The 25,243-nt window shown below is 42.7% G+C and overlaps 1 protein-coding gene across 3 annotated transcripts in view; it reads right to left on the bottom strand.

Annotated features, from left to right (window-relative positions):
• The window catches only part of CD38 (CD38 molecule), a 47,266-nt gene extending 24,024 nt beyond the window's left edge, over positions 1-23,242 (bottom strand). Inside the window, exon 1 of one of the 3 annotated variants that reach the window (XR_004283373.1) lies at positions 22,590-23,228. Coding sequence is in view for 2 of the 3 variants with exons in the window: in XM_032333896.1 (XP_032189787.1) it covers positions 22,590-22,837 (248 nt within the window). In the remaining variant the exon portion in view is untranslated. Of the gene's footprint in view, positions 1-22,589 lie in introns of all 3 variants that reach the window. The other 2 variants (XM_032333896.1, XM_032333894.1) reach the window with 2 other exon arrangements.
• Positions 23,243-25,243: the final 2,001 nt, after the last annotated feature.

Here is a 25,243-nt window from a genome sequence, read left to right as displayed (position 1 = left end):
TATATTTTTTCCTGTTTTGTCGAAGATTATTTGACCATAGAGTTGAGGGTCCATATCTGGGCTCTCTACTCTGTTCCACTGGTCTATGTGTCTGTTTTTATGCCAGTACCATGCTGTCTTGGTGATCACAGCTTTGTAGTAAAGCTTGAAATCAGGTAACATGATGCCCCCAGTTTTATTTTTGTTTTTCAACATTTCCTTAGCGATTCGGGGTCTCTTCTGATTCCATACAAATTTTTGGATTATTTGCTCCAGCTCTTTGAAGAATACCGGTGGAATTTTGATCGAAATGGCATTAAAAGTATTGCTCTAGGCAGTATAGACATTTTAACAATGTTTATTCTTCCGATCCAAGAGCATGGAATGGTCTTCCATCTTTTTGTGTCTTCTTCAATTTCTTTCATGAGTGTTCTGTAGTTCTTCGAGTACAGATCCTTTACCTCTTTGGTTAGGTTTATTCCCAGGTATCTTATGGTTCTTGGTGCTATAGTAAATGGAATCGATTCTCTAATTTCCCTTTCTGTATTTTCATTGTTAGTGTACAAGAAAGCCACTTATTTCTGTACATTGACTTTGTATCCTGCCACATTACTGAATTGCTGTATGAGTTCTAGTAGTTTGGAGGTTGGTATCCAGGATCTATAAAGAACTCCTCAAACTCAACACACACAAAACAGATAATCATATCAAAAAATGGGCAGAAGATGGGCGCCTGGGTGGCTCAGTGGGTTAAGCCGCTGCCTTCGGCTCGGGTCATGATCTCAGGGTCCTGGGATAGAGTCCCGCATTGGGCTCTCTGCTCAGCAGGGAGTCTGCTTCCTCCTCTCTCTCTCTGCCTGCCTCTCTGCCTACTTGTGATCTCTCTCTGTCAAATAAATAAATAAAATCTTAAAAAAAAAAGGGCAGAAGATATGAACAGACACTTCTCCAATGAAGACATACAAATGGCTATCAGACACATGAAAAAATGTTCATCATCACTAGCCATCAGGGAGATTCAAATTAAAAGCCACATTGACATATCACCTTACACCAGTTAGAATGGCCAAAATTAGCAAGCAAGACAGGAAACAACATGTGTTGGGGGGATGTGGAGGAAAGGAGCCCTCTTACACTGTTGGTGGGAATGCAAGTTGGTGCAGCCTCTTTGGAGAACAGTGTGGAGATTCCTCAAGAAATTAAAAATAGAACTTCCCTATGACCCTGCAATTGCATTACTGGGTTTTTACCCCAAAGATACAGATGTAGTGAAAAGAAGGGCCATCTGTACCCCAGTGTTTATAGCAGCAATAACCACGGTCGCCAAACTGTGGAAAGAACCAAGATGCCCTTCAACGAACGAATGGATAAGGAAGATGTGGTTCATATACACTATGGGTATTATGCCTCCATCAGAAAGGATGAACACCCAACTTTTGTAGCAACATGGACGGGACTGGAAGAGATTATGCTGAGTGAAATAAGTCAAGCAAAGAGAGTCAATTATCATATGGTTTCACTTATTTGTGGAGCATAACAAATAGCATGGAGGACAAGGGGAGTTAGAGAGGAGAAGGGAGTTGGGGGAAATTGGAAGGGGAAGTGAACCATGAGAGACTATGGACTCTGAAAAATGATCTGAGGGTTCTGAAGGGGTGGGGGGTGGGAGGTTGGGGTACCAGGTGGTGGGTATTAGAGAGGGCACAGATTGCATGGAGCACTTGGTGTGGTGCAAAAATAATGAATACTGTTATGCTGAAAATAAATAAATAAATAAATAAGAAAGAAAGTAAGTTCAGAAGTCATTAATCCCATGAATCTGGCCCTATTACCTGATATGTTCAAGAAACAGTAAAGAAGCCGGTGTGGTTCATGGCTGCAGAAAGGCGGGTGGATATTAGACAGAGATGAGGGCTGACTCCGGTAGCTTCCCAAACCATTGTCCAGAATTTAGCTTCCACTCATGCAGAACTAAGGAGCCACCAAGGATCCAGAGCACAGGAAGCACATGATATTACTTTAAATTTCAAAGGATTTCTCTGACTGCCTCATTGAGAACAGCCCAAATGAGGGAAAGAGTGGAGGCACATAGACCAGGAATCTGGGCAAGTACCAGTGGTGATCTGCACCAGGGTGGTCCAGCAAAGACGATGAATAGTGATAAATTCCCCAATTCGCCTTACACTTCCTAACGGATTAGATGTGTGGTGTTAGAAATAGAAGGAGTCAATCGTAATTCCAAGGTTTGTTGCCTGAGCCTCTGGAGGGATGGGGTTGCCCAGAACTGGGATGGAGAAGGCTTAGGTGGAGGTGGCACAGACCAGCTCAGTTCTGAATACGCTGGATTTGAAATTTCTATGAGACATGCAGTGAAGCTACGGAATAATCAGAGGGATGTGTGAGTCTAAAGTTCAGGAGAACCAAAGCCATGAACCGATCTGAGATCAGCACCCAAAAGACAAAGAAGAGAAGATGACCAAGGATTTACCCTTGAGGCAATCCAACAAAAGAGGTTGGGAGAGGGGCACCTTGGTGGCTCAGTGGGTTAAAGCCTCTGCCTTTGGCTCAGGTCATGATTCCAGGGTCCTAGGATCGAGCCCCGCACCTGGCTCTCTGCTCAGCAGTGAGCCTGCTTCCTCCTCTCTCTCCACCTGCCTCTTTGCCTACTTGTGATCTCTGTCTGTCAAATAAAAAAATAAAGTCTTTTTTAAAAAAAGGAAATTGGGAGAAAAAAACCAACAGACTGGAGTGTGGGACAAAAAGCAGGAGGATGGGGTATTCTGGAAGCCAAGAGAATAAAGTATACTAAGTTGGAGGAAGTGAGAAACTGTGTCAGATGCTCTTGACTGGTCCAGGCATATGAAGACTGAGAACTCATTGTCTGGATCATCACCAAAGAAGGGCTGTTTTCATTTCCAAACCAATGGGGGCCAGGGGATGCTCATCTTTTTGTTTTTGATTCCTAGATTTGTTTTGGGTTTTGATTTTGGTTTTCTGCTTTTATGTCAAATCATGTATTTTGTGAATTTACTTGGGGGAAGATCTTGGAAAATACTGCCTATATATCTAAATATTTCATACATGTATTGTTAAGAAAGCAATATCCCTGAATCTATCTTTCTATGTGCTCACCCTTCATGCCCATCTCAAGCCTGAGCATGTCTTCTCCTAGAATTTTTTTTTAAGTGCAAAAAGGTGGTTTTATTAAAGCACAGGATGGACCTGTGGGCAGAAAGAGCTACTTCTCCTAGAATTTTAAGCAAGCCAGTTCCTTACTAATCAATCACCTGTTGGAATGACACCTTTTCCTAAAACTATAAAGCAAAACAGATTAGAAAATAGAGTTAATCTTGAGGTTTGAGTCATTCTGTGATGGTCACTTCTTATAATCCCTTAGCTTAAATTTTTGGACTCATCAAGATCTATTATCATTCCTGTAATAGCCAAATGTTATAAACATGAACTTATAAGATACTCATATTAAACATTATTTATACTTTGTATTCTTTTGACCAGTTAATACAGAGCACCATGCAGAGTATTAGGTATACTCTTAGAAAATAGCAGCAAACAAGGCACACAGCACTCCTAACCTCCAAAGCTTTTGGTCCATAGGGAATTAGTTATTAAACAGGAGATACCCATAAATAAAATGTGTGGTCACTAAGGAAATGTATCACTTTAGGACTTGCTCTTGTGTAAGGTTGGATCTTTCTGGACTATATTTAAGAAAAAATGTCAAATGCCTGTTACCTTCATAACTGTGTCATCTCTGACTACCTCTGACCTGAAATTGTTCACTTCTGCCCTTCATCTGCTAGGTGCCAAAACTGTTCTATTTCTCAAACATGTCAAACTTGTTGCTGTCTAAAAATTGTGGATACAATACCAACATTCAAAACTTGAACCACTGGAAAACATTTTTCAAAAATGTTAACTGACACCAGGGTTGTAGTCAGCAGAACCCAGGATGTGGGAAGCTGGACATCAGGTGATGCCTGCCATAGCTGGGTGATGTGCACAAGGGAGGTTGCTTAAAAATTAAAAAAAAAATTTTAAAGAAAACGTTTATCAAATTTTATATATATATATGTATGTATACACACATATATACTTATTATATAAACACACATATATATTCTACTTTGATGTAATAGCAATAAAGCTGTAACAGTCCCAAAATAGAAACTATTGAGTCATAAATTTAACAAAATATATGCAAGATTAGTGATCTGAAAACAAAATATTGCTGAGAGAAATTTTTAAATGCCTGAAGAAACAGAAGTGTACCATATTCATGGCTTGGAAGGCTCCCTATCAAGATGTTAACTATAGCTAAAATGTATCTAAATGTATCTAAATATCTAAAATGTATCGCTAAAATGTGAAATGTAGATTTCACAGATCACAAATCAAAATTTTAGCAGACTTTGTTAATATTGACAAAACAATTCTAAAATAATTGTACTCACTTTTTATTTTTATTCATTTTTATTTTTTATTATGTGTAGTCAGCCACTGTATAGTACATAATTCATCCTTAATGCAGTGTTCAATGATTCATTAGTTAAGTATAAAACCCAGTGCTCATCGCAGCACGTGCCGTCCTCAATACCCATCACTCTGTTACTCCTCCCCCACCTTTCTCTCCTCCAAAACCCCCAGATTGTTTCTCGGAGTCCAGAGTTTCTCATGGTTCAGCTCCCTCTTTAATTTCTCCCCCTTTGGGTTTCCCTCCCTTCCCCTATGGTCCTCTGTGCTATTGCTTATGTTCCACATATGAGTGGAGCCATATGATAATTGCCTTTCTCTGCTTGACTTCCTTCACATAATCCCCTCCAGTTCCATCCATGTGGATGCAAACGGTGATTCAAAAATGATTCTAAAATTTATGTGAAAATACAAACAACCTCGCCAAAGTAATCAAAAGGAGAAAAGCTGGAAGACTTACATTACCTGACTTGAAGACTTACTAAAGAGCCAGGGGCACCTGGGGGGCTCAGTCAGTTAAGCATCTTGTCTTCAGCTCAGGTCATGATCCCAGGGTCCTGGGATAGTCCTGCATCAGGCTCCCTGCTTGGCAGGGTGAAAACCTAATTCAATAAGCCTGTGAGATGATGTTCAACATCATCATTAGTCATGAGGGAAATGAAAAATTAAAAACACTATAAAAATACCACTACAAACCCATTAAAATGGCTAAGGTATAAAAGTCTCACAATATCAAGTGTCAGTAAGAATGTGTAGGAACTAGAATATTCGTACACTGACCGTAATCATGTAAAACCACACGATTACCTTGTAAAACCATTTAATAGTTTCTTCATTAGCTTTTTAAGCCTGTGGCTCTGCTACTTCAATTCTGGGTATTCAACGAAGAAAAATGAAACACAGTATCCACACAATAACCTTGTCCATGGGAGCTTTATTGGTAATATCCAAAAGGGGATTCAAGCCACATGTCCATCAAAAGATGAATGGAGAACAAACTGGGGTACACAGCCACACAATGGACTACTATGCAGCAATAAAAGAACAGTTTACAGCAGACACACACGACAGGGATGAATTTTAAAACATCAAGGCAAAGCCATTAAAGAAGCCAGACACAAAAGAGTACAGGGCATATGATTCTGTTTCTTTTCTAAGAAAGATTTTATTTATTTATATTAGAGAGAGGGAGAGAGCAAGCACAAGTGCGGGGTAGAGGAAGAGAGAGAAGCAGGCTCCCCACTGAGCAGGGAGCTAGAGGTGGGAGCCTGGGATCCCAAGAGCCTGGGATCATGAAGGCAGACCTCAACCAACTGAGCCACCCAGGCGCCCTATGATTCGGTTTCTCTAAGTACTTCCAAAATATGTAAACTAATGTCTAGCAACAGAAATTGGAACATCCCTGCTGGATATCAAGACAATAGTAATTTAAACAATGTGGTAATTATTTAGGGATAAACAGATTATAAAGCAGATTAGGGAATCCCATAACCAACTAATGAATTTGAAGTGCAATAGAAGTGGCATTATAAAGCCTCTGGTAAAGGATGGATTATTTGATATATAGTATTCACTCAACTGATTATCCATCTATGAGGAAAAAATGAAATACGGTCCCTACCTTACACCACACACAGAGACAAACTCCAAATGGATAAAAAAACGTTTATTGCAAAAGGCAAAAGTTCAAAAATTTTGGAATATATGTGATCTTTATTGTGAGCTCTGGTTAAAAAAAGAGTAAGTTCTTAAATAAGGTACAAAACGCACAGCCGTAAAAGATAAACACATTAATCACATTAATGTAATCACGTTAAAATCATCAGCAATACAAGGGATCCAAATAAAGTCAAGAGTCAAGACACAGACTGAGGGGTGCCTGGGTGGCTCAGTGGGTTAAGCCTCTGCCTTCAGCTTAGGTCATGATCTCAAGGTCCTGGGATCGAGCCCTACATCGGGCTCCCTGCTGAGCAGGGAGCCTTTTTCCCCTCTCTCTCTGCCTGCCTCTCTGCCTACTTGTAATCTCTCTCAGTCTGTCAAATAAATAAATAAAATCTTTAAAAAAAAAAAAAAAAGACACAGACTGGGAGGACATATTTGCCATCCGTGTAACAGACCAAAATAATTAAAATCTTGAATGTATATAGAAGACATACAATTCAGCATAAAAACAAGCAAAAACCAAAAATAGGCTCTTCACAGAAGAAACCAGAACGGCCAATAAACACATAAAAAGATGGTTAATTGTGTTAGTAATCAGGGAAACAAAAATTAAAGCCACAAAGAGCTAGGCAAAAATTGTTCCAAGCCATGGTAAGGATGCCTAGAAACAAGGACCTTCAGATTCCTTTTCTGAAAAGTAAGCTGACACCACAAATTTGGAGACCAGTTTGGGCAAACATAATGTGGCAGACACTTGGTTCCCAAATAGACTTTCCTTGTTCTTCTTCCCTCTTGGCAAGCGTGACTCCTATCACATTGATCCAAAATATCAAATACTCAGTTTACAAGCCTCCTTTCCAAAGAAAGAAGAAAAGGGAATTGTGGAGATAGAGACTTTGATTTTAAGCGTCATGTGTTATTTCTGTAAAAGCTACAAAAGGAGCACCTGGGTGGCTCAGTCTGGTGGGCATCAGACCCTTGATCTCAGCTCAGGTCTTGATCTCAGGATCTCAGGGTTGCAAGTTCAAATTCATGGAGACTGAAACTCAAAAGCAAACAAGCAAGCAAAAAAACCCTAGGAAAAAAGATCGAAAGCAAACATGTTGCACCTGTTAACTCTGTATGATATGTAGATAGGTATCTGTAATATTATTCCCTAGACATTTCAGTGTGTTCAAAATGTTCATAATTTAACATCTTCAGTTAAAAAAAAAAAGACAAATTGAGAGGAGATACTGACATGAGAATAAGGAATATTGAAGAAGGAAAAAGACATGGCAAGTACAAAGAGGACAGTTTTCAGTGGTAAACTGATGTGTTCCCATCCAGAGGTTCAAAAGTCACCTTGAAAAAACTGAATCCAGAGAGAAGTGCTAAAACAGGAAGGAAGTTCCCCAAAAGTGATCCACTGTCTTTGACCCAAGTCTCAAACGTTCCTTTGTAATTTTAGATCTCTCACAGTTTGTTTGTTTTCAGTCTTTCTTTGCTCTTGAAGAATTCCCAAGGAGATATAATTACTAACTTTGACACTGCTCTGGGTTAAGTTAATTCATCAACAAACTCTTATGCCCAGGAACTGAGATAATGAGGTAAGTACGTTTATTATGAAATTTGCAATAAAACTATGAGGGGCCAAACACAGCAATGGCTCCATAATATTTGCTGGATAGTCATAATAAAAGTAACATTTGAATGGTATTGAGGCCAGTACCGATGGAGGCCAAGTAAAAATATGTCTTGGAGAATTACTCATGTCCCTTCAAATTAGACTTTACTGCTTCAAAACATCCAAGGACCAAAGACCTAGATAACTTTCTACCACGTGGATGCATCATGTTTGATACATTCTACCAAGAAGTAGAAAACCGAGCTTAGTGATTTTCCTAAATGTCATAGTGTAAAAGACATTTGAATTATATCTATAAAATGTATATGCTGAGGGTCCTGGAATCGAGCCCCACATCGGGCTCCCTGCTCACCAGGGATCCTGCTTCTCCCTCTCCTGCTCCCCCTGCATGTGCACCTAATCTCTGTCAAATAATGTTTTTTTAAATTACGTATACTGAAACCGTTCATTTAACCAGCTCTGTTATCTTCCTTTTGTGAATCTACTATCTTGGTGGGGGAGGGCAATTGTGGCATCCATCACTACTTAGAATTCCACTTTGGGGGTCAAGTGATTTTGTATTCTTCTATTTTTGTATTTTTCTCAATGTCCTCCAATGGCTTGTTTTATTTTTGTCATTAGAAAAAGTGAGAGTCACTGCAGAGGGAAAATAAAAAGATATTCTCTTGCTCCATTTATTTGTCAAATTTCTGATCTCGGCTTTTACGTTTTTGTCTTCAAAACAAGAGTCTCATCATCCCCACGCTCCACAGTAGATACTTACTGGGGAGATTTTGTTGAAAAAAGACGATCCCCACTCACATCAACTACGAAAATCCACAAACATAATTCTACCTCCCCTAGCAAACCCTGAATCCTTGAAACACCCACACGTGCAAGCACATACACACACCCACGTACACAAAATCAACTCTTGATTTTATCTCATTCACTTTCCTGTTCTGTTCTGTCTTGGGGCAGCCAGCTGGCTCAGTCAGTAGAGCATCCAACTCTTGACCTCAGGGCGGTGGGTTTGAGCCCCACCTTGGGTGTGGAGCCTACTTAAAAAACAAAAAACAAAAAATTTTGTCTTGGTAATTTTCTGTTCCTTAATGGCAAGAAAAAAATACCCGACCACATCTCAATTCCTTTTTATTGCAAAACACTTACCTGATCCCTGTCTCTGTGACTCCCTGTAGGCACCAACAGTATCCATTCTCTCTGCGTAATTAATAGGCTGCTGTCTACCACACCCAACTTGGTTGTTTGTTTATCTATTTGTAAATATGCTTATACCTGTTGCTTTAATTATATAACTTAATTAAATTGTACTTAAAATGGGTAAGTGCAACAAGAAAAACCTTTCAAAAAAAAAAAAAACTATGAATACCAAGTTGAATGGCTTGGTAAAAATGACCATAGGTGATTTATTTTTTAAATGTTACAGACCTCACTATGGTGAGTGCTGTGAAGTGTGTAAACCTGGTGATTTACAGTCCTGTGCCCCTGGGGCTAATAATACATTATATGTTAATTTAAAAATTTTTTTTAATATTTTATTTATTTATTTATTTATTTTTAAGATTTTATTTATTTATTTGACAGAGAGAGATCACAAGTAGGCAGGCAGGCAGGCAGAGAGAGAGAGGAAGCAGGCTCCCCACCGACTAGAGAGCCCAAAGCGGGGCTCGATCCCAGAACCCTGGGATCATGACCTGAGCCGAAAGCAGAGGCTTAATCCACTGAGCCACCCAGGCACCCCAATATTTTATTCATTTATTTGAGAGAGAGAGCATGAGCAAGGAGAAGGTCAGAGGGAGAAGCAGACTCCCCGTGGAGCTGGGAGCCCTGTGGGACTCGATCCCGGGACTCCAGGATCATGACCAGAGGTGAAGGCAGTCACTTAACCAACTGAGCCACCCAAGCACCCATATGTTAATAAAAACAAATTTTTTTTTAATGTTACAGACCTGAAACCAAAAAGAAATTTGGTCATCTCTAGATGTTGATAGGGCATTAACCCATTATTCTGCAAACTGATCAATAAAGAAAAAGAATCAAGCATCTATCCTGCCTTTCTTTTTGGACCGTATTTCAAGGCATCCAAATGTTGGATGAAAGAAAGGCTTCTGTTTAGATGAATCAGAGTAAATAAATGCAGAAGATGTCTTAAAATTATAAAATATCCATTGTGTAGCCCCTATGGAATAATCGATCTTGGCAATAATCCCCGAATTGTGCCAAGCTAATTAAATGAAAAGTTGTTGAAGAACTTTATAATAAATAAATCAAGCAGATAATACCCAATTCTGTTAACCCCCTAAATGCGGGGTGCTGTGACATTATGTCCCTCCTGCTGCAACTGATGAAATCCATGGCTCCTTCTGGAATGCATTCCTGCTTACCCTCAAATCCAATCTGTCTCCGCAGTCTCTTCAAAATTAACAGGCATTAAAAAATGGAGAAGGAAAAATGGCTAGGAGTTAAAGGATGCTTAAGAGGGGCACCTGGCTGGCTCAGTCAATGAAGCGTATGACTCCTGCTCTTGAGGTCATGAGTTCAACATGAGCCCTTTGTTGAGTGCAGAGAATACATAAAAATAAGATTTTTTTTTAAAGGATGCTTAAGATATCCTTTAAGATATTACTTAAAGGATAAAGTAGCCTCATGCAACGTGTGGATTTTTATTTGAACAAATCCATCATAAAACCGTATTTTTAAGAAACTCATGAAAAAATAAACAGGGTGGATACAGGTAATATTGAAGAATTAGTCTCAGTTTTGTCAGGTGTGACAATGGTATGTCAAATATGTTTTTCTAATGTTATTTTTTGTTAGAGATACAAACTGAAGCATTGACAGACAAAATGATATGAAGTCAGGAATTTGCTTTAAAGTACTTTAGGGGAGGGGCACCTGGTTGAGCACCTGACTCTTGATCTCAGCTCAGGTCTTGATCTTGGGCCATGAGTTCAGGACCCACACTGGGCTCCACACTGTGTATGGAGCCTGCTTTAAAAATAAATAAGTAAATAGGGGTGCCTGGGTGGCACAGTTGGTTAAGCATATAACTCTTGGTTTCAACTCCAGTCACGATCTCAGGGTCATGGGATTGGCCTGGATCTGGATGCAGAATCTGCTTCAACATCCTCTCTTCCCAAATGAAGCAATACGGGACTGCGAGGGAGACAAACCGGAAGAGACTCAATCTCACAAAACAAACGGAGGGCTGCTGGGGGTGGGGGCGGGGGTGTTGTGGGTAGGGATAGAGTGGCTGGGTTATAGACATTGGGGAGGGTATGTGCTATGGTAAGTGCTATGAAATGTGTAAGCCTGATAATTCACCGACCTGTACCCGTGGGACAGATAATACATAATATGTTAATAAAAAGAATTTTTTAAAAAAAAAGATTCTCTCTTCCTCTCCCTCTGCCCCTCCCTGCCATATTGTTTCTTTCTCTCAAATAAATAAATAAATCTTAAAAAATAAATGGTTTAAATAAATGAAGTTCTTTAGGGGGGAAAAGTGAGGAGGTAGATTAAATTAAGAGCAGAAGGTTCGTCATCGACAATGGGGATTAGGTAAAGGGGGTTGACTATTTTGTCTAGTTCAACATTTTTTAAGCGTTTCCCTAACAGAAGATCCCATCAGAGTGCTCTTGTTGCTTCCCTTTGCCTTTGTCTTTGTTCTTCCTTTTGCCCAGAAGCCTCTCCCAGATGTTTCTAGGTTTGCTCTCCCTCTTTATTCAGATCTTTGCTAAAATGTCAGTTTTCAGGGAAGCCTTTCTTATCTATTATTGTACTTAACACCTTAACACTACTGCTGAGCACTCTTTTTAGGAACTTTCCACCATCTGCCATACTGTGTATTTTCCTGTTTTATCCACTATACTCCAATCCCACTGGAATAAAAGACCCATGTAAACAAGAACCTAATCTATTTTGTCCACTGTTTTATGCCCAGGATCTAGAAGAGTTGGTAGGACATAAAAGGAGCTTGAGAAACACTTACTGAATAAATGTGTTACAAAAACACTTAGCATCTGGAAATATGGCAAAAAGGTGGGTAGAATCCTTTCAGTATCTTACAAAAACATTGACAGGTTGCCCCTAGAAATATTTAATCATGTAGCAGAATGTGTCTTTGCCTTTCCTATTTACTATCAAAGTTTATGAAGTTAGATGCTAACAATATACATGTGGTTGGTTAAAGATGCAAATAATTTCTGTCTGATAGAAAAGATATACCCCAAAGGTTATAGCTTTTAATTAACTTGTGCAACATTAACCAGTTTTATATCTAACCTATCAGCCTAATTCTAATATTCTATTTTGAATATGTATAAATACTTAGTGCTCCCAAGGTGTTCTTTATACTGACTTTATCATTTCCTTGATTCCTTCATAAAGGAGGAAATAAATCTTTGGCATGCACTGATTTTGTACGTTAATGAAAGTCAAGCTCTTAACTTTTTGAAACTTCTACTCTGACAAATGAACTCAAATTGTGATGAACTGTGCACCTGTTGGCCGTTATTCTTGACTTTTTGCTATCTGAGGCTTTGAGTCGGCCTTATAGAGAGAGCAACACAATACACACCCAGGCATCAGGACTATCCCTTGACCAGTAGAGACCACTTGGTACCGATACTCTGTCCCATCAAATTCCTCCAAATCAAGCTGCCCGAGCCCCTTGAATTTTGTGATCCAGCTTCTCCTCCTGCTGCCCCTTCCTTATAACCTCTTCACTTGTTAGTCACCTTTGAACTTAAGCATCCAGGACTGAAAATGGATGGTGACTATCCCCAGGTGGGATAAAAAGTACTTAACAGGGGCTCTCAGGTGGCTCTATCAGTTAAGCATCCAACTCTTGATGTCTGCTCAGGTCTTGATCTCAGGTCATAAGTTCAGGCCCCAGTGTGGAGCCTACTTAAAAAAAAAAAAAATACTTAAACGTATCTATCTAGGCTGACAAGCAACATGATTCTGACACTGAATCACAAACAGATGTCATCTCTTGGAACAGCTCCAACGAACTGATAGCATCTACCCAGCCTGCTGTGTAGACCATGTTGAGGCTGGGCCAGGCCCACCCAGTGAAGTGTGATCAATCAGCAAGGCCCTCTACAGGCACAGGATTAGGAGTGCAGAGTGTGCCCTACATCTTTCCTGACCAAGCTCTGGGAGGAGATGGCTCAACAGGAGAGATAAGCCACAAAGAAACTGGCTTGGCCACCAGGCAGGACTGGGCATTCTGCTGCTTTACCTTAACAGTCCATAATAGCTTCTGAAGTACAGAGACAAAGCTCTGGGCTCTAGGACCTTGCTTCCCTAAAAGGAGGAGCCCAAGGACCTCACAATGCAGCCTCATGACTCATCTTTGAGACAGAGAAAGTAATACATACCTCCATCTGGAGACTTTACAAACGCTCTTATCTTTGGAATGGATTGCCTGAGGGCATGAGACTCGAACACACTCTTTTGGAGCCTTATGATGTGATGGCTTTAGGCAGTGTCATCTGTCCGTTCAAAAACCACCTCTACCACTTACCAGCTCTGGTCCTTAGGAACAGCAACAAAAACAACAACAAAAATCACTGCATGCCTCAGTTTTCCATCAGTCTAATGACGCCAAGAATGGAAAGAGATGGGTTTCTGCTACTTACTAACTACAAAGCCAACTTCACAGGCCTCTGACCAATGCAGTCACATGGGGTCCTGGGCTCAGGTCCAGGAGTGTAATGTTCTGCAGTTGCTGTCCAAAAATTCTTAATAATTTTATCTGCTTTGTGTCTTGTGAGACAAGGCCAATGGAGTGCTGGAGCCTGCACTGGGGGCTTGAAGCCTTGGCTCACATCTCCCTGGGATGGGTTCTCAGGCTGCCACACCCCAACCCCAGCAGGAGCTGAGCGCATCTGGGTGGGATCAGGGGCACCTTCCCCGTGTCCCAAGTTGTGCAGAGCAGCTCCAGGCACTTGTGAAGGTCAGCTGTGTCCCTGCAGGACTCCTGGTGCCCAAGGGGACTCAACATTAAATAGCAAGTGAAAACCATCCAGCTGGTGACAAGACCTCAGAGGAAAGTAAAAGCTTTTTCCTACTTTTTGAACAATGGGTCCAACATTTTCATTTTCACTGGGCCCCACAAATTACCCAGCCTGCTCTAACCAACTGCAGGAGAAGCGAAATTATTTAACCTCTCTCAGGCTTCATTTCCTCCACCACAGGATGTGTCATGAGACTTTTCTGACAGGATTCTGATAACAAAACCAACTATGTGAGGTTCCGAGTACATTGCTAACAACCCATAAACATGGATTCTCAACCATTCTCTCTTCAAAATTTCTAAGCGGACTTTGGCAACAATTTTCCAAGGGCTTTCTCTCCAAAGAGGAAAGGGGGAAGCAGAGAGGTCGTGAGTGTTCGTTGTGATAAAGAACAAAAGTCTTCTCTAGGTAGACACCACCACTTCCCTCGGCTGTTAATAATGATACCAGAACCAGACGCATGGGCGTGACATTAGCGGTCAGCGCTCCTGACCTTTCTAGGAACTTCTGAAGTGAAACACAGAAGTTGCAGTTTTCCTTTTCCATCTCCTCTCATCTCTGCTTTCCCCCACGCAGCCATCTGGGGTGCTCCCAGGTCTTTCAAGTAGCCTTGCCTTCTAGAAGATTCTACCCCACAGCTCTCGGGTGTCCTGATAGCATCTCAACCCTCGCAGTTTTGTTTACTGGCCTGTGTACTCCACCCTTCCTTCCAAAGATAACTCAGCCCTGTGGTCCAACTTCCCCATATACAATCACAGCTACACCCATGCACCCATGTCCCGCCTTTGGAAAACCAGTTTCACTTTCCCAATTTGACCCTCCCCATTCAGTCAGGTGCATCTAAGACTCTGGCCACTGATGTGCCTTAGAACCCCAGCATGAAACATAGGGTTAAAGGAAGCCTGACGACCATAGTCCTAAGAATTTAGGACACACAGATGAATATGAGGCTGTCAACTTGACTCTGCCCTAATGAAGTTCAGGATCTCACTGGAAATACAGATATTGAGCAGGAAGTCATTCCACCACCCACAGGGAAAACATGCTACACAATCCTGTCCTGTTCAAATATGGTCATGCTTATACTCTCCATGTTGTGGGTGGGCTAACATGAGGTCCTCACCCTCTCACCAGCAGGGTCTTGTCAAAGTCCCATACTCTTTAAAGAGTTTTGATCCAACCTTTGGCCAGTCCTTCCCCAGGAGCAGCAGCTTATCTGTCTCCCAGATTCATTCAATAGGTTAACGCACACTGTTCAGAAAACCCTTTGCTGAAATTCCGTCATCAAAGGAAGACCTCATATGCTACTTCTCTCGTGGGGTCCTTCCTGACTCTGCTCCATCAGGCAGGTAGTGCTCATTTCTGAATCTCTGTGGTGTGGTGCAGGAACCTGGCTCACAGCATTTCATGTATTTTCTTGCTTGATGGGTAGTTGGGTACCTCTTACACCCCCCTACAGAATCTAGCAAAGGTCTTAGAGAACAGAAACCACTCTGCCCTCCACAGGGCCCCTCTTGCCCATGGACACAGCCGTGTGCCATTACAGATCACCCTGTCCCTGCACAATGCTGTCTCCAGGCCAGTCATCCCAGACCTCCCTGCAGGACCCTGGTGTGTTCACCAGGCCTGGTGTTTTCATCCTCTCTGAAGCGCCCCACCCCGCATCCCACAGTGGCCCTAGCACCAGGCACACAGCGAGTCTCTACTATGTGTTTGCAGGAATTTGCTATCTTGTACATTTTGAACTCACGAATTTTACTGAGTAGACATGAATAAAACACTAAAGTCACTGAAATGGGAGGCCTGGGGTAGTAAAAATGAAGAACTGGCCCCTGAAAAATCTTGCTAGAAATTTTGAAGAGGAAGGAGAAGCAAAAGAAATTGAGAAGTGAAGAAAAAGAATCAGAAACGACAGTCAGTACAGGCCCAGTGTAGCTGATACAGCTGTCTGTGATCAACAGCAAGCAGAATAAAACGGATGCAGAACGTTCTCTATGAAGTGTCTCATGGTGTATGTTTATGCTTCTACCAGCATGACGGGGACCTGACTGAGTCCAGCTTAACCAGCATCTACTAAGGGACTATAATGTAATGAGCAATGTCCCAATGACAGGGGTGCAGGGGTGTCTCTCTCTTTGGGAACCCCACTTGTATGGAGCAGGGATGAAGAGACCTGTCTGAGGAATGCCAACTCCTGTCCCTCAACAGCCAGCAGCTATCACTGATGGCCAAAACTTATGGGGAGGGTTGGCATTCCCCAAGGCAAGAAGCTTCCTGGAACCGTAATGTACCTGTGAGGGCCTCTCTGAACCCAGTCCATCTCTGGATGTGGTGGCTCTCCATTTCCTCCTGCAGACTGTGCCCCACCTTCCTGCATCCCCTGGCTCCCAACGATTGCCCCGACAGGTGACACTCTCCCGCACTATCAAGAGCACTAGGCATCTGCTAACCCTCTGGGGAGTCACGGCTGCATGTCTCTCAGGTCTCACAAGCTGGGGGGCCATCTCAGGATAGACTGCAGCTCCTGAATGTGATCTTGAGACATCAGAACCACGTGTCATCTGCATTTAATGCTCCTGGCTGAACTTAAGAAAGTCCCAGCTCAACAAGCAGGGACAAGTTTCAATGCTCGCCAACCCACACTCAAAGACTGGCAGAAAGTGACTTCTAGGGGCGGTCAGAGGCTTTGGAAAAGGAAAATGAAGGAAAAGGAATATATGAAAATAGAGTCCTAAGATCTACAAAGAAATACTGAGAAGCTATTTACATAAAAGAAAAATCAACACCTTAAAAGCCAAAATAGAGATTGATGGATTTGGGAGTAATGGTATGGAAATGTTTGTTGGAGAAGTTTATTTACTATAGCTTTGTTTGTTTCTTATTATTTGTAATATACTGGCTTCTATACCATTCATTTAGTTCAATGAACTATTTTTGCTTATTATATTGCAGGCACCATTTTAGGTCCTCGACATCTATCACCCAATAAAAAATGTCTATACTCAATGAGCTTATATTCAAGGAGGCATGTATCAGATTTCTATCATTATTAAATCTAGTTAATAAAAGATAATAATGTGGGGCGCCTGGGTGGCTCAGTGGGTTAAAGCCTCTGCTTTCGGCTCAGGTCATGATCCCAGGGTCCTGGGATCGAGCCCCGCATCGGGCTGTCTGCTCCGCGGAGAGCCTGCTTCCTCCTCTCTCTTTCTCTCTGCCTGCCTCTCTGCCTACTTGTGATCTCTGTCTGTCAAATAAATAAATAAAATCTTAAAAAAAAAAAAGATAATAATGTGTAAAGAGCAATAGATGTAACAGAAGAACAAAAGAGACAAGAAGGAAATAAACGTTTAAAAGCTAATGTAAAGACACAGGGTTAAAGCCACCCACAAAATTTTTGTTACTCTTCTCATCATGGGGTAGGGCTTATTTTCTGTCTTGAAGCTGGACAGGCCTGGTGACTGTTCTAACCTTTAGAATGTGGGAGAAGGGATGCTGTGTTAGCTATGGGTGCTAGCTAACTTTGAGAAGGCCCCTCCAGAATCAGAGAAAGACAATTATCATATGATCCCACTCATACGTGGCATTTAAGAAACAAAAGAGAGGATCATAGGGGAAGACCAGACAAAATAAAACAAGATGAAGTCAGAGAGGGAGACAAACCATAAGAGACTCTTAATCGTAGGAAACAAACTGAGGGTTGCTGGAAGGGAGAGGGTGGGGGGATGGGGTAACTGGGGGATGGGCATTCGGGAGGACACAGGATGTGATGAGCCCTGGGTGTTACATATGACTGATGAATCACTGAACTCTACCTCCAAAACAAATAATACATTCTATGTTAATTAATTGCATCGAATTTTTTTTTTTAAAAGAAGGCCTGCCAGACTTCACTTTAAAGAGTTTATGAACTCTGAAGAAATTGAGGAGAGGCCCGAGAGGACACAGAAAAAGCAGCCCAGCCATCCTCGCAAAACCCAGGCCCCACTGCATAAGTACAACGTTTGGGGGGGTTCCAGTCAAGTCAACCCCCCCAGATGAATGAATACAGCTGACATCAGTGAAAAGACCTTCCAACTGATCTCAGATAACACATGATTGTAAAAGATATTAAATGGCTGTTGTTTTCCATCACCACAGTTTAGGGTAGTTTATCAGCAATCAAGAACCAATACAGAAAGTGGTATCTGGAAGGGACATGTTTTGTCTGGAGAACCTAAAACATCTGCAATATGGTTCACTCTCCATGTCAACTTGGCAGGATCTAAGGTACCCACATATTTGGTCACACAGAAGTGTGCATGTTATATTTAAATGAATGGACTCTGAGTTAAGGCATGTTACCCTCCATAATGATGGTTCCCATTCATCAGCAGTATGCCTTTAAGAAAAGACTGACCCCTCCAAAGGTAAAGAGACTTCTGTCTGCAAATAACCTTCAGACACAAGCTGCAACATCAACTCTTTCCTAGGTCTCTAGCCTGTCTGCCCAACCCGTCAGATTTTGGACCTGTTGACCACCACAACATGGGAGCCAATGCCTTAAAATAAACCTCTCCTCTTCCCCCATCTCTGCCCCTCCCCACCTCTTTGTGTCTCCCTGGAGAGCCCTGGCTACCACAATGTGGCATCAGGATTGGAAGTTAGTGTGGCAGGCTGAGCTCAGAAATACCTCAAGGAGACTATTCATGAAGGCTGGATAGGCACGGAGGACATTGTTACTGTTTTTTTTTTTTTTTTTAGATTTTTATTTATTTGAGCGAGAGAGTGTGCGTGCGTGCACAAGTGCAAAGGGCGGGGTGGGGGCAGGAGAGAAAGCAACCCAAGCAGACTCCCTGCTGAGCATGATGCCGGACTCAGGAGGCTCATCTGAGGACCCTGAGATCACAACCTGAACTGAAATGAAGAGTGGAAAGCTTAACCAACTGAGCCATCCAGGTGCCCCAGAGAAAAGATTTCTGATGTTAAGAGGGTATGACTAGAAGAGAAGACATCAGCATGCCAGACTTGCAATAACATAGAAGGAAACAGATTTTTTTTTTAAAGATTTTATTTATTTATTTGAGAGAGATTTATTGAGAGAGATCACAAGCAGGCAGAGAGGCAGGCAGAGAGAGGAGGAAGCAGGCTCCCTGCTGAGCAGAGAGCCCGATGCGGGGCTCGATGCGGGGCTCGATCAGAGGACTCAGAGTTCATGACCTGAGCGGAAGGGAGCGGCTTAACCCGCTGAGCCACCCAGGCGCCCCGAAGGAAACAGATTATTGATCAAAGAGTCATAACCTTGAAGGTCAAGTCTGGGGCAGGGAGTCTTTTGCACAACAGAAATCACAAGGGTTCCAAGGACAGTGACCAGCGAAGAAGAAAATACCATATATAGGATCTTCAATATATAACAAACTGCCCTAAAAAGAAATAAATAAGCAACTCAGTGGAAATTAGCAGGGGTCTGAACAGAAAATTCACAGATAAAAATATGTGACCAGTTACTATATATACAACATGCTGACACCCTCTGATAATCAGAGAACAATTAGGAGCTATTTTTCTCATAAGTAAAAAAAAAAAAAAAAAAGTTGATACTGTTGAGCAATGGAAAGCATGTTCTGTGATAGATGGTAATGGAAGCCTAAAATGGTACTGTTATTTTGAAGGGATTTAGAAATTCTTATCAAAATTTAAAATGTGCACAATCCGCCCTTCGATCCAGCCATTCCACCACCAAAAACCTCTCCTACAAAAACACTCCTGTAAGCGCACAGAAATATATATACAAAGAGGTTCACTGAGGCACGTGACTCCCAAGAGGAATGAAAGTTTCCTGAGTGGGAAGTTTGTCTTCCACTCCCGCGTCATCGGTAGTAGATCACTGCCTGGCACTTAGTAGATACTCGGCAAGTATCTGCTGAATGAATGAACAGGCCTGAAAATTGGTAACTAATTTTCTGTCCAAACAGTTCCCTCTACCTGGTGGGATACCATGAGCTGTTAAAAATAATGTGGTAAATCTACATGTACTAACACTGAAAGATCTCCAAGGCCATGTGCTTAATTAAAAAACAAGATCAGTTGAAGGGATAAAGAAGATGTGGTATATATATACAATGGAATACCATGCAGCCATCAAAAGAAATGAAATCTTGCCATTTGCAACAACATGGATGGAACTAAAGGGTATTGTGCTTAGCAAAATAAGTCAATCAGAGAAAAGACAATCATCATATGATCTCCCTGATATGAGGAAGTTGAGAGGCAATGTGGGGGTTAGGAAAAGTAGAAAAAGAATAAATGAAACAAGATGGGATCAGGAGGGAGACAAACTGTTAAGAGGCACTTAATCTCACAAAACAAACTGAGGGTTGCTGGGGGGAGGGGGGAAGGGAAAGGGTGGTGGGGTTATGGACATTGGGAAAGGTAGGTGCTATAGTGAGTGCTGTGAAGTGTGTAAACCTGGTGATTCACAGACCTGTACCCCTGGAGCTAATAATACATTATATGTTAATAAAAAAATAAAAAATATTAAAAAAAAAGAAGAATAAAAAGATCAGTTAAAAGAAAATTAGAAACAACATAAATTCCATCACTGGAGGACTGATTTACTGGATTGTGATTTCAATAAATTTAATACTAGCTATCCATTTTGATGTTGGCCTTGATCTATATTTATCACTGTTGAAAGAGGTCTGTGATACTGCAGTTCTGAAAACAATAGCATTATGACTCACTACATTATCAGGATTGTCCCTCCTGATCCTCAGAATTCCCGCATGTGGTGGATACCCTCATTCCATTTTACGGCTGAGAGCTGTGCAGCACAGAGAAAGTAAGTAAGCTGCCCAAAATTACACTGTGACAGAGCCAAGTCTTAAATCCAAGCAGCAGGACTCCTAGTGTGTGCTCTTAAACCACCCAAGGATAAAGTGATCACAATTCTAGTTTAAGTCTACTTAGTCCGTATAATTAACAGCATCCCCTTTCTTTTCAAAAAGTCCCATGCATGGTCAATACATTTGATGCTCACTCTACTTACAGACCATCTATAAGCAGCACAGGCATAGTGTAGAGGCTGAGTTCCGTCTCTGGAGCCCAAATCTGGGCAATTGACTCACACTCTTCCCTTCAGTTTGTTCATATGTAAAATAGGGATGGCCATAGTTAAGTGCCTCAAAGAGTGAAGGATTCAATGAATGTGTATTTCTTAAGCGCCTGGCATGCAGGACATATTAACTACTAACCCATCTCTACAGCGCGCCTATGTGCATGTATTGTGAGGTATCTGGAAGGATGCTCAAGAAATATTAACAACAGATATCCTCTTCTGTTATTTTTGAACATACACACAAATACCTATGTATGTACATGTCCATATACCTGCGTGCGTACGCTGGAGATCTGTATTTTTATCTATATATATTTGTGTGTGAGTGTGTATGCTTAATACTGAGCCAGTGCCCTGACAAACACTAGCAAGCCATGTGGCTTCTGTGGTGCATCTGGCTTGCAAGTCCGCGGTGATCATCTCACCAACAGTGTAAATTTACCAAAGATGACTGAGCAACAACAAAAATTTTAGAACTGTTACACGAAGATGAAAATTAAAAGACGGCATTTATCATTACATGTCAGATCGGATAGCGCTCGATTTTATTGCTACTTTTAAGTGCAACCTGAAGGAACGGCTCAACTTCTGGTTTCTCAATTAACTATTTAATTACTCGGAAACAAAGCACTTAAGCGACCCTGGCAATCTTTGGTCTTGAAAAATGTGCAAGCGAGACCTCCGCTATCTTCCTTAGGATCGGTGGGCTGAGAACGCGCCGGACGGGGCGGGGGCGGGGGAATGCGGATTTTCCCGTGTTCGCAGCCGGAATTAATTGTGCAATTTCAAACTCACAGCACAAGCCGTGGCCCCCAGTGATCGCCTTGGGCAGTCTGGGGAATAGGTCTTACTTCTGGCTGGTTCTCCTTTATGAACAACTTCAAAAGTGAGTTCTCTGGGTGAAACCAAACCCTGCGACTGGAGTCAAGAAAGCGAGCGGTCCCCTTTGGCGGAGATTACGAACTAGCTGGCAGGAGGAACGAGGAACCGTCCGGAAAGGTTCCACAGACTTTTCAGGGTCTGTACAGATCCATCGAACGGATGCACCTTACAGTGTGAATTTTATCTCAATTTTAAAAAGGTGTTATTGTTTTGGTTTTGTTACTGGGCTCTCTGGTCCGCTATATCTCTGGGCGCGCGAGAAGTACTGTTTTATACTCACGAAAAAAAAAAAAGGCACTTTAATGGTCTGGCTCCCCTGAAGCTCCCCCACCCCCTGCAGCCTCCGCAAGCCACTTAACCAGGTGTCAGCCGTTAACTGTCCGGGCACTTTGGGGCCAGAGACAGCGAACAGAAAACCCATTCAAAGTAGAAAACGCTAGCGATCCCCCAGGACAGACACACACACGCGCACACACACACACCCCTACCAGTTATCTTCGCGCGGGTAGCTCGGGACCCGCCCGACTCAGTGCACCTTGCGTAGAAGGTGGGCATCTCCGCTGGGGTTCCGCCGCTGAGCCGGCTGGGCCAGCGAGCCCCGCACTCCCCTTCCGCTCGCTCGCTCACTCGGGGCCAACTCCAAGCACTCTGGCGAGTGGCACGGAGTGGCAAGGCCAGCACCCCCTGCTCAGCGCTGGCCAGCGGGCTCTCTGCTGACCCGGAATAGAAGATGCTTTGTTTCCCGCGCAGTGCCCAGCTGTGCCCAGCTGTGCCCAGCTGTGCCCAGCTGTGCCCAGCCGCGCCCAGCCGCGCGCCACGGACGCCGACTCACCCCAGCTCAGGTCGCACGATTTGAGTATAAGTGTAGCACCGTCCCAGGAGGATCTCGTAAAAATGGGCAGTGGTGCCCTTCCCCTTCCACTCCTGGAGCGGATGGCGCCACATCAGGATACCGACCGGCACCGCGATGATCACCGCGACCAGGAGACCAAAAAAGACGCAGAGACAGATCTTGGTTTTCTTGGAAATGTCGCAGCAGGGTTCCTCCTCAGACACTGAACCGCATCTGTGGTTGGCCATTGGGGTCCACTGAGGAGGTCGGCCGGGCCAAGTTGGAGGAGAGACCCGCCAGACACCGCTCAGGCAGAGAGAAAAGAGTTAGCCCGGTTCGGAAACTGCACTTCCCTTTATCTTGCACTTGCCTTTTCTCGGCTTCCTTTCCCACCCCCCACCCCCTCCTGCAAAGTTCCCAGGCCCTCCGACCAATAAAGACTTAAAGAACTTGAAAGACCTCTACTACTACAGCCGCTCACAGCCAGCTTCCTAATCAGACAAAGACCAGACTTTGCATTTCCAGGGAAAAGCTGCTGCCTTAAGGGTTCTCTGCAGGTGTTGGGAAAACCGACAATATTTCTTTGTACTTCTCCGGCCAGCTCCCTTTATCAGCCTTGTACTTTACACTTTAGCCATCGCTGATCTGCAAAGTGTCAAAGCTGGCTACCTGGGCACATGCCTACAAGCAGTGTCTGCTGCCTGGGAAAAGATCTCTACTGCTACTTCTTAGCCTTGACAAATGCCTGCTCAGCTCCCTTCAAAAGCTCCACTCAAGCCTTACCCCTTACCCCTTAACTCAAGTGACATCAGTAGTTAAGCCTGGGTTCAAACCCAGCTCCACTACCCACTACCGGAGTGATAGGGGGCAAGTTACTTGACGGCTCTGTGCTTTAGCTGTAAAGCAGGGATCATAGCACTACCTATTTCATGGGGTATGATAAGGATTAAGAGAGGTCATATTTACAATGTGTTTAGCACAACGCCTGGCACATGCTAAGTATTCAACAAATATTAGCTACTACTACCTGCTCTGTGAGGCTAGAGATGTAATTCTAGAATCCATGGGATATGCTTGGAAAAGTGTCTGGTATGCAGCAAGCACTCTAAGTGATGGTTCAATAAATAATCCAGTGGCTAGTCTCAGACATCCCCTGCACTCTCTTCCAGTTTCCTTAGCACTAGGACTCTCTGTGATACTCAGCAGAGACCTAAAGAAAGCGAAAAATCAAGCCACAGGGCTTCCTGGGGCAAAAGTTTTCCAGATGGAAGGAATAGCCGAAATCATGGTTGAGGCAAAACAAAACAAAACAAAAAAAACTCTGGGGAGAAAGAAATGGAGAGTGAGAGCAAGGAAGGAAGGAGAAGGAAAGAAAATGGGAGAGAAAGAAAGAAAGAAAAGAAGAGGAGAGGAGGAAGAAAGGAAAAAAGGGAAGGAGGGGGGAAGGGAGGAGGGAAGGAGAGAGAGAAGGAAAGGAGAGGAGGAAGGAAGGAAGGAAAAAGAAAAGAAGAAAAAAGGAAGGAAGGAAAGAGAAAGAAAAGCCCTTGGCCAGTTTCAGAAGCAGCAAGGAGGCCATTGGAACTGGAATTCAGGGTTAAGGGAGGCAGAACAGGAAAGTTCTGAGGGTAGCAGAGGGCCAGATCACTAACAGCCCTGTAGGACAGGATAAGGACTTTTTGGACAGGGAATTTTATTTTTAACCTATTCAAGGTCACTGGGTGATTTATTCTCAATGCTTCTTCTGCACTGAGAATAAATTGTAGGAAAGCAAGGATGGAAAGGCTGCGACCATTTATGGTGACTTTAAAAAGGAAGTAGCAACAAAAGTGGCCAAGAAAACAAGCAGTAGGATTCTGAAAACATTTTGAAAATAGAAGCAACAAGATTTGCTGATGAGTTGGATGTGGGGTTTGCAAGAAAGAGGAGTCGAAGAGGACTCCAAGAATTTTGGTCTGAGTAATTGACCAAAGGGAAGACAGCATTGCCATTTAGAGTGATGGAAAGACGGGGGATGAAGATTTGGTTTGGTAGAAAAGTCACCAAATAAAAATTTGGTTTGGGAAGCAAGTTTAGGATGTATTTTACACCCCCAGGAAGAGATATCAAGTAGCTACTTGGGTATAAATATCTGGAATCCAAGGGGTCAGTGCTGGAAACATAAATATGGGAGGCTTTATCATGCAGATAGTTTTTAAAGCCAAGAGGATAAATAAGATCACATAGAGAGTGTGTGCAGAAACAACAGTTTCAGAGACTCAACCGGGGGTGTGAGCCTGTAGCAGAGGTCAGAGGGTTGAGAAGAGCTCCAGCAAAGGGACCTGGCCAGAGTGACCCCTGAGACAAGAAACTGAGACCAGACAGGGAGTTATTGGTGCTCTTGACAAGAACAGTTTTTGGAGGAATATGGAGGACAAAGCCTGATGAAGTAGGTTCATGAGAGTATATGTGAAGAGACTGGTGTCCTTAAGAGAGATGACTTGTTTTGAAGAGTTTTCAGCCAAAAGAGTAGAGAAATGAGGATATGGCAAGAGGACAACTTGTAGTCTCTCTCTCTTAGGAGAGACCTATAGCATTATGTCTGTAGGATGACTGGAAAGCCCAAGAGACAGGCAACCACTGATAATGCAGAAGAGGGGGAAATTGCTGGAAAAAAA

This window comes from Mustela erminea, chromosome 2 (assembly GCF_009829155.1).
Source record: "Mustela erminea isolate mMusErm1 chromosome 2, mMusErm1.Pri, whole genome shotgun sequence".
In the NCBI taxonomy this organism is placed as follows: domain Eukaryota; kingdom Metazoa; phylum Chordata; class Mammalia; order Carnivora; family Mustelidae; genus Mustela; species Mustela erminea.
The sequence above is the reverse complement of the archived record's forward strand: the minus strand, read 5'-3'. Positions and strand labels throughout refer to the sequence as shown.